General features: G+C 37.8%; 2 protein-coding genes across 4 annotated transcripts in view; both read right to left on the minus strand.

Moving 5' to 3' along the window:
- Nucleotides 1-10,757, minus strand: part of LOC106682485 (zinc finger autosomal protein) — a 44,797-nt gene that overhangs the window by 21,748 nt on the left and 12,292 nt on the right. The window lies entirely within an intron of this gene.
- The window catches only part of LOC106682502 (zinc finger Y-chromosomal protein-like), a 17,248-nt gene continuing 12,098 nt past the window's right edge, over nucleotides 5,608-10,757 (minus strand). For 2 of the 3 annotated variants that reach the window (XM_014423395.1, XM_014423394.2), the window contains exons 4-5: nucleotides 10,273-10,323; nucleotides 5,608-6,950 (exon numbers count right to left, since the gene is read on the minus strand). In XM_014423395.1, the coding sequence (XP_014278881.1) occupies nucleotides 5,827-6,950; nucleotides 10,273-10,323 (1,175 nt within the window). In that variant the 3' untranslated portion in view covers nucleotides 5,608-5,826. The remainder of the gene's footprint in view (nucleotides 6,951-10,272; nucleotides 10,324-10,757) is intronic. The other variant, XM_067047493.1, reaches the window with a different exon arrangement.

Raw genomic sequence — 10,757 nt, forward strand, 5'->3', positions numbered from 1 at the left:
AAAAAGAAATGGAACCACCTCAAACTAGAAACAAAAAAGGATCAGGGTGGATATGTTTTATTTTAAATTTCAAAGATTAATATAAGGTTTAGACCCAAAGGACCAATCATGATGGAAGGATATGCGGCATCTATTGGACAGACCTGAAAATTCCAAATCTTGTAATCAATGATGAATTCATCAACAGTGACGCCGAAAAAGCTGAATTGTTAGTAAATTGTTCTTTGAGAAAACGTTCTCTAGAAAGTGAATACAGAACGTGAAAGAAGTCCAAATTTAGTTAATGACGAAATAGACGAGTACCTAAGTCTTCCTCTTGAAATGCTTAAAATAAAGGAAAGTCCTGGACATGGTTTGATCCCAGTCATAACAATTATAGCGTTACCCAGGAAATCAATCGTTTTCATAACGTCAATTTTTAACAGTTGCCTGTGTACTGGATATTTACCCGATACGAAGAAGAAAGCCAAGCTCTTAGTAATAAATAAATCTGGTAGAAACTCTAAACTAATTTGCAGCAATAAACCCATCAGTTTATTACCCATTTTTGGAAAATTACAGGAATCAATTATAAAAAAAAAAATTTATTCTTTTTTTTTAGTGCATCGAAATTATTCCGGATTTTAAATTTGATTTTCAGTACAGTTCTTCTCACCAACTAGCAAGGCTATTGGATTTTATAATTCCACTCCTCGATATACTCTTCCCGCAGGAACATCTTCCAAAGGTTCGGGGTCTCGCCAATCCTCTCCCGGAGTCCCGCCGGTAGCACTCCCAGCTCCTGCCTCTTTACATCATACTTCGTAGCATTCTCCTTGAGGATGAGGCCCAGGGGCATTGCTCCGGCCAGCACCTGCACCGCCTCATACGACACTGTCCTATACGCCTTCGAGACCCTCAGCAGAACCAGTCGTTGTGTAGTGGCCAGTCTCTTCTTCTGCTCCCAGGTTCAATTCTACACAGAATACCCAATACCACTTCTTTGTAAATAGTCATCGTAGCGGGGTGTCTGAGGCTCCAGAAAGCACCCCCTATACTACTCAGCCCGTTAAGTGACAGAGTCACTCTATCCCTCAGGTATACCAGGTAAAGGGTGGCGTCGAAGCCTCTCCTCATCCTCACTCCGAGGTATGTCACCTCCTCACCCAACCCCACCTTCTCTCCCTGTATGTCCAGAGTGATAGGGTGAGCCCTGTCCGTGGAGCCTTTTAGGAGTATGGCCTGAGTCTTAGCTGCGGCCATACATAACCTTCTCCTTACGCACCACTCTCCAACCAGACTGGCCTATCTCTCCACTCCGTTCTTCAATCTGGCTCTGCTATTCTCGGCCACGATGACTGCCAGTCCGTCGACGTAGGCCGTGGCAAGGAACCCTGTATCTTCTAGTTCCCACAACAACTCATCGAACACCAACTTCTCCCGATCCTTCTCTCGACCTCGGAATAGCTACCTCTGATCTTCACACTCCTGTTACTAAGGTAACTACTCACGAGGGAGTATAGGTTGTAGTACAGGTAAGTACGCGCGGCCACCAAACACTATCGAAGGCGGAGGATATGTCGAACAGTATCATCAAGACATATTTCTCCGCCCTCCCTTCTACATCCTCATGCACTCTCAGCAGCGCATCTGTTGTTCCCTTGCCACGGGTCGAGCTGTATTGCCGTGGGTGACTCGCAGCACTGAGGACTGGTCTGAGGCTATGCACTATCATATACTCCAGGACCTTGCTGATAACAGGGAGGAGGAATATATGCCGATAAGCCATATCCTTGCCTCCCCCTTTGTAGAGCTGTCTCAAGTCTGCAATCCTCCACCTGATCGGAAAGTACCCCTTATCCAAGCACTCATTGAAGATTTCCAATAGCTCCTCCTCGATATATGGGGCACTGTTCCAGAGGATTGCAGCGTCCTAGGCGTCAAGTCCCGGAGCCCTCCCAATCCTCTGTCTGTCCATGGCAAGACGTAGGTTCCATTTGTCCTATGGTGGGCATAGGTCGGTACCTGGCCGGTATGACGTGGTGCATCTCACCATACTCTCCTCTGCAGTCTCCTGGGACGGATCGTCCCTGGAGTATGTATAATCGGTGTACATCATCGCCGTTTCTTGCAGGGTGGTTGCCCCTCCAACTTTGATGGCAGCCATCATTTGTATTGGCTTAACCTTGTCCAGCGCTACCCTCTCTCTTCAGTTGCGTTAGGGCCGGCGTCTACCATAAGACCGGACGTGATCTCGCCCTGCTGCGCTGAAGGGTATTATTGGCCGCTTGGGTGATGGCGCCCGTTAGGGTTGCCACCCTGTGGTCAATTCCTGACTCTTCCTCTATCGGCTCCACCTCTTCCCATTCTCTGGGAATTCTTCTCGCGAACCGAACCCCAGGCCGAGCTTCTTCTTAACCACCCACAAAGGATTATTATAGGGCGAGGTACTATTGATAATGATTCCATGACTCTTCAAATTCTCCAACTCCTCACTAATATGCTCCCGGAGTGCTTGCGGATACCGTCTTTCCTAAACATATATATTTTTTCCTGTTCCAGTGCTATCTCGTGCACCGTCTCCCCCGTTGCACCATCTACTTTCCCCTCTTTAATAAAAAAATGTCCGAGATTTCCGACATAATGTCATCTCTTCAATTTGCCTCGCGGTTAATCGCCCCGACCCTCACGCTGATATCCTTTTCTAAACCCTGGCACTCAAACTCGTTTTTATCTATTTCAATTTTCCACTTCCCTGCTATTACTAACCAGTGCCTCCACCTTTCCCAGTAGGTCACAGCCTATAATTGCCTTATACTCCCGCGGCATTTATTATTCACTATGTGCACCGTAAGCATCATTCCCAGCCCCCCATTCGCTCAGCCCCATCTTTGCCTCCCCCATGACGCTACAGGGCCCACCGAGGGCGATTAACCTACAACCACATACCTGTACCTGGGTTGTCTCTTCTCCACCAATCAATCTTCTCAACGCCTTCTGACACAATGCGGTATTCGAGCTCCCGGAATCTCACTCCTCCGACACTGATGATAGGCAGACCGCCTTGCTTCCCATTTATACTATAACTCACTAATGTGCGGCCGCCTCTCCTCTGGTACTTACCTCAGATATCTTCTTGCCCTCTACTTTTCTAGTCTACTACTTACTCGTCCACTCGCCTCCACACTTGTCTAGTACTCTTGCGTGCATCTTCACGCATAGTCTTTTCAGCACTATCTCTAATTCTGTCTCTGATATCTCTGACGTTTCGGCGACTCCGTAACCTATATGTTAATATTCTAAATACTTGTGATCTTATAATTCTCGGTCTCCTCCTACCCTTTGGGAATTTATTTCCTTGGGCTCACCCTGGCTTTCGTCTCTTCTTTTATAAATATAGGGGCATTGTCTTGCGATATGCCCCTCATCAACGCATTCAAAGCACCTCGTTCGCGGACAATATGCCAACAGGTACCCAACATTTCCGCATCTGGGGCACTTACGATCCTCTCGACGACTACTATCTCTGTGTCTCGCCTGGTTCGACTTATGTTCTTGATTTCTTGTCCTCTCTCTCCTGCTATCACGATATTCACGTTTTCTCCATGAGTTGGTAGTGTTCCTCGGCCGACCGTATTCAATTCAGGTCTACTCTGGCTCGTCTGCTTCCATGCTGGCCTCCTCTAATTGAGCGCACTCTACAAAGGAGCGTTCTCTCGGCAGACCCTACCTCCTTCCCAGTTCCTTTGCTACCTAAATCTTCAGTATGCCCGATAGAATATACATCCGGTACTGTACTTGATCCGCAGCCATCGTCTCGCTTAACTTGACAGCGATGCGGTTAAACATTGCTAATAGCTATCCAGCATACTGCCCAGGTTTCCTCACCTGCCTGAACATCATGAAAATATCTTCTTCTGGGGCCCACCATCCTCCTCCGAATGCTTTCTCCAAACTGGCTTTGATTACGCTCCAGACTGTCTCCTCATCTGCCTGGATCTGATTGAGGATGCAGCATTTCACCCAACAGATGACCGTGCGGACCTTGATCCGTTCTAGGGTGGTTGCGTGAGGTTTTCTGCCAACGAGACTTCCGGTAGTGGAGGAAGCTCCTGCTGAGGTGGCAGGTTGACTGCCTCAGGAGGTGATGGGTTATCTTCGACTAGAGGTGGTTGATTTCCCATGTTGAAGGCGTCAAGGTTCAGCATTGCCGCTCTTACTATGCTGTTAATAGCCATAATTCAAAAACCAGAACAAATAAAAAAAACATTATTTTTTTAATAAATAAAGAAAAATTAGACTGAAAAGAAACGAAAAAAACTTCTTCAAAAACTAAAATTGGTACGGTAATCCGTGGTCCTGGGTTTCGGCACCAATTATGTGATAGCGGGTTCAAAACTAAAAAAAAGAAAAGAAATAAGAAACAAGAAAACACCCTCACGGTTGCTGCTAATAGACTGCTTTATCCCATCAAGTAATCCTGTATATAAACATTTATGTGTTGTTGACTGAGAAGTTAGAGATTAACATAATTATTACGCACACTGCAAGTTATAACAATTGAATATTCATATTATCTCAAAAAGAAATTACTAACATATACAATTTTTAAAATTAATTACGAGGATATAAAAAAAAAATCGAATTCATTAAACATAAAAAAAATGAAAGGAAAGGAAAAAATGAATATAAAGCCTATCAAAGTATTGACATTTGTTCTTTGAAAAAACTTAAAAATGAGCTAAACTCTTTAAATCAACAAAGTGAAAAAAAAAGAACAAAATAGATTTAATAATGGATAACATTTATCAAAGAATTTCAATAAAGAAAAAAAAAGTATACTACAACCAATATTTCTCAAATATCAATTTATTTTTCAGACAAAATAACAATTTTTGTAAGTCAAATATTTATATCAATGTAAAAAAAATACATTGAATTAAAACTATAGGACAAAAATATCTATATTGTCCCAACATTCTTACAATGTAATATGTACATTCTTTTCAAATCATCAACTTTGCCTGAAGAAATATTATTTTAAATTCATTAATACTGTACGTCAATGGTTTATAAAAGTAAGGCATTGATGAACATCCAACTGTTTGATTCATTGATTGTAGATCAGCTTTAGTGTTTATAGTGAAAATACGAGTTTTATAAGATTGTCAACTACAGGTTCGCTCATGATTAAACAAGTAAATCATAGGCATTTTTTCACCAATACAGCTCACCCAGGGATTTAAAAAAAATATGAAGTCATTTGACCATAATGGAAACTTCATATTAACATATGCAGTCATTAAACTACATAAAAACATAGGTGTGCATCAGATGTGGTATTCAAACATAAAAAATGAACAATTTACTATAAGCGACATATATTGGTTATTATAAAAACTGCTTATACTGTAAGATCTCTTGAAGTTACAAATAGAATATGGTCATTTATGAGACTTCTTTCCAGCCTTATGTGCCATTACCATTATATGTACATTTGAACTGCTTTGTATTGATAATGAGAACAATGAAGAATCTTTTCGGTTGTATGGAAGGCCATTATAACTTATTTTAAACTTCCATGTATTCCCAATATGGCTGACTTGTATAACAGGCCCCTATATGTGATTTTAATTGAGCACTATTTACTGTTCTATAGCCACAATGGAGGCATTGATAAAGCTTATGAGCAGAGTGATGGGCAATTATATCTTGATTAAAACCATCTATTCTAACTGATTTATATTCACAATGAGGTCATTGATGAGACTTTTCACAAGGGTGAAGAGCCATTATGTGTTGGTTTAAATCACCTTTTCGAACTGATTTATATTCACAATGAGGACATTAATGAGGCTTCTCACCAGCATGCATGGCCATAATGTGTTGTTTTAAATCACCTTTTCGAACTGATTTATATTTACAATGAGGACATTGATGAGGTTTCTCACAGGTATGAGCGGCCATAATGTGTTTCTTTAAATTTCCAGATTGAGCTGATTTATATTCACAATGAGGACATTGATGAGGTTTCTCACCAGTGTGACGGGACATTATGTGTTTTTTAAAATTTTCTTTTGTAACTGATTTATATTCACAATAAAGACATTGATGAGGCTTCTCAGCAGTATGTCGGGCCATTATGTGTTGTTTTAACTTACAAAGTTTAACTGCTTTAAATTCACAATGAAGACATTGATGAAGCTTCCCACCAGTATGGCAGGCCATTATATGTTTTGTTAAATCAAGTTTTTGAAAAGCTTTATATTCACAATGAGAACATTGATGAGGTTTCTCACCAGTAAGATGGGCTATTATGTGTTGTTTTAAATGACGTTTTTGAACAGCTTTATATTCACAATAAATACATTGGTGAGGCTTCTCACCAGTATGACGGGCCATTATGTGCTGCTTTAAATCACGTTTTTGAACAGCTTTATATTCACAATGATAGCATTGGAGAGGCTCCTCTTCAGTATGACGGGTCATTATGTGTATATGTAAATTGCTAAGATAAACTGATTTATATTCACAATAAAGACATTGATGAGGCTTCTCACCACTATGTCGGGCCCTTATGTGTCGATTCAAATTAGCGAGCTGAACTGATTTGTATTCGCAATGAGGACATTGATAAGGTTTCTTACCAGTGTGACGGGCCATTATGTGTTTTTTTAAATCACCTTTTTGAACAGTTTTATATTCACAATGAGGACATTCATGAGGTTTCTCATCAGTATGACGGGCCCTCATGTGTTGATTTAATGTATATTTTCGAAACGATTGATATTCACAATGAGGGCACTGATGAGGCTTTTTGACTGAATTAGAAGGCATTATATGTTTTTTAAAACTAAATGGTATGCTTCTTTTGTAGTCACAATGTTGACATTGACAAGTCTTCTCATGAGCATGATGATGGATATCAGGAATGTTAATCTGATCTATCTCATTTAGTAAGTATTCAATATCTGTAAAACAATAAATATAGTATTAAATATAGATGGTTGACCTTATGTTAAATTAATTTGTGGTAAGATTAACAAAAATCAAAAATTTTTATCAATAACAGTTAATAATTTATACTATTTCCGTTGTTAGGACCTCAAACTGGGCTATGATAATAATTATTTTTATCTAACAGATTTCATTTGTTTCGTAATCGTTTCAACTTTATGATAATGATTTAACTTATCTGAATAGTTTTATATTCCTAATGAGAACATTAATTTTTCACCTGAATTACTTCACTGATTTTACACCTTCTTTACCTACCAAATATAGCCGTTTTATATTCACAATATAAAAATTTATATCTCACCAGTCTCACGAGCCCTAATATATGTTTTTAAATTATAAAGTTAAGCCATTATATGTTTACACTATGGAAATTGAAGATGCTTCTCACCAGTAAGATAGTATCTAATATGTTTTTAAATCATAACGCATATCCGTTTTATGTTCACACAGATTCACCAGCAGAATTTTATGACATGCAAGGAAAAATTAATAATTAAATGTTAATTTTATTTAATGAAAAGTTAATAACTTATTCTTTACCCTGTTAAAGTAAGATGTAAAAATTCATTTTTTGTTGTATACATGTTGCTCTGTAGCGAACTGTGAGTGTATCGATTGTAAGCCAGTTTGCAACGGTTTTGTAACAGTGCGTTGGTAGTTGCCAAGATTATGTGAACTTGTGTTATTTGTTCTTACTACAGTAAGAACGTTTTATGTTATCTAACCTTAACAAATAAAACAGTAAGAACAGTAACACTATTTTATTTGTGTCCACCACCCCCGCGTTAAGCAGGTTATGGGCCTTATGGCGTTGGGACATTCTTGATGCATCTCCTAATACCGTCTCAAATCATTGCCAAATTCTTGACTTTGGTCCCAGAGTGACATCTCTGTTCCTAGAGATCGTCCACTGGTTCGTTTTCCCTCAGCCTTTGCTTTCTATGTAAGTTCTGGGAATCTATTGATGGGTATCTACCACATTTAAATTTCTTTATTTATATATCATTCATATATACTCAACAGAGGTAACGGTTGGTAGCCATCGCTCCATCATCAGACACGTTTTAATTGTTGCTTACTACTTTAATTTAGTTATTAAGATACATTAGGTTTCTTCTAATTTAGTTTACACTTTAAATGATATTGTTACGTTTTAAAATTTATTTAGACTCATTTAAAAAAAAGGAGAGTCTAACTTCATTGTGTCTGGCACTCTGAAAACTACTTCATTGTTAAATACTTGATTACAATTACATACTTAATTAAGCTAGTTTCTCCTTAATTAAACTAGCTTCTCCTTATTTTAAATATATGTATATAAATTTTAATACAGCAAATAGCAGTGTAATTTAAATTATGGACTAAATAAGGGGAGACCTTGAAAGTATCTTAACAAATTAACGATGAGCAACAATTAAACTGTGCCAGATGATGGAGCAATGGTCCCAAACCGTTGCCACTGATGAATGATAAAGAAATAAAGCAATTTAAACAAAGAAGAGTTTCTCTACACTTTATTAAATAATGTATAAATTTTCCAGTTATTTGAACCAAAATAATTAGCAAGGAAAATTGTTTATACGACTTTTCTCTTCTTGGAATCCCGGAAGAGGGTTGTTATAAAAAAAAACCAAGTTATCGGTTATTTCAGTCCAATTGGGCAGTTTTAACTGCTTAGAATTACAGGTTGTGGAAATTTTATTTTCAGTTATTGTGTTATTTAGGAATTAATCTCATTTTTTCAAATGAGAGAATAAAAATTGTGAAGTAAATAGCATTATGTTTTTTCAGATTTAGAATAAAGGTAATATGAAACCTTTGTACATAAGAATTTTCTTTTAGCAACTGGTTCAGTTTATTTTTTTTATAATTTTAAATACATCTTCTTGAATTTTAGAAAAATAAAAAATGGAATAAATTGCATTTCATATATTATTTTCACTTACCAATATATGGAATACATAAGAATAATAAGGAAAAGTATGAAGTATACGGTTTAGAGTACAAATAGTCCTAAAAAGGTCTGTGAGCGTGCGAACAGTCTAGCTCAAAAACATAAAGTCATTCAAAACTGAAATTTTATATTTAGGGCAGATATATGCCTGGGATGTGACAACTTTTTCAATAAAATTGAAGAATTGGAAGTCTTACTTTATAGAATCGATTTTCTCGAAAATTACTTAAACTATTTGGATGAAATTCAACATGTGAATGTACAACTTACTGTTATTTAATATTAGTAAGGTTTTATCCTCATTGAAATAGTATGACAGGGCTTATATGGAGAAATAAAAAAAAAATCTTTCTCTACTGTTAATTTGAAAAAAATAAGCAGTTACTAGTTAGCAATAATAAATAGTTCTACTACTTAGCAATAATAAGCATTTCTACTACTTAGCAATAATAAGCAGTTCTACTAGTTAGCAATAATAAGCATTTCTACTACTTAGAAATAATAAGCAGTTCTATAATAAGCATTTCTACTACTTAGCAATAATAAGCAGTTCTACTACTTAGCAATAATAAGCAGTTCTACTTGTTAGCAATAATAAGCAGTTCTACTTGTTAGCAATATTAGGATTACGCATGCCACTTCTGCCAATAATAATCAATTTTATTTATATTTTTTTCTAAATTTCAAAAAATATTTATTTATTAGGATCCAACCCAGCGCTCGGGTGAGCGCTTTTTGGGTGGGCTACCCCTTATCCACCCGCATCCCTCCAGGTGCCTCCTCCAGCACGCAGCCTGGTCCAGCCCTCCTGGTCTCAGTCTGCGTCAGCTTCTTCACCTTTATCCTCTTGCATCGGTGGCTCAAGCCTTCCATATAATTACATAGACAATAGGGATAGAGGCAAAGGCAGCTCTGAGGTCCAGCAAAACCAGTCATATTTTACCGTCTCTAACCCAAAACATTGGTTCTTAATAAATAGTTCAAATTATTCTTTATTTGTAGCTTTCAATATTCCATCCCTATAACTTAGCGGAATGAGAGAACTGGCAACATTGGAAGATCAAAGTTCCTTCATACTGACGATTCATAAGGATGAACTAGTGCGGCCGTTGCCATGTTGGGGATTAAGAGCGAAACGATGATGAAAATGACTATACGACAAAACTGACTTATTTTAGAGACTAGTGTAGTACGTATTACATTCAAATCAGAGGTGAAAGTTAAAACGATCACACAGAACATAATAAATAACACAAAATCTGAAATATTATCCTTGAGCTAACTACTTCAAGGATTATAATAACAAGAATAATTCTCACCATCACCTGGGACAGGTAGCTCTCCTTCCTGTTGACCATGAACATAGCCACCTGTCGACAAGTAAAATTATTTTAAACAGGAGAATTCAAACAAAATAATAATTTAAATGAAAATGTAAAGCCTTGCAATGTGGAAGGACACAACCTTTTAATCGGTAATCAACAAGCCATATTCTCTTTCACTAATCTTTCCTTATTTCCCTTTAGAATGGGGTTTGTCATTAATGATATCTTTAGACATACAAAATGGGATAAATAGCCGAAACATCAAAACAGAGTTCGTGAAAAAAGAATACAGCTTGTGTTTAAGTAAGGCCCCCCCTCACTTCTGAAAGGAAATTCATGATGCCATCTAGTGGCAAAGAGTTGCAGTAAGAAGCTTGGGTAGCCAGCTTGGTCCCCAAAAAACATAGTGAGTGAGTACCAGTGAGAAAGCCATCGTGACCTGTGCCAGTAGAGAGGAGTTCAGGACTCTTCAATAAGGT

Source organism: Halyomorpha halys, unplaced genomic scaffold (genome assembly GCF_000696795.3).
Source record: "Halyomorpha halys isolate HHAL.00 unplaced genomic scaffold, Hhal_1.1 Scaffold418.1, whole genome shotgun sequence".
Classification (NCBI taxonomy): Eukaryota; Metazoa; Arthropoda; class Insecta; order Hemiptera; family Pentatomidae; genus Halyomorpha; species Halyomorpha halys.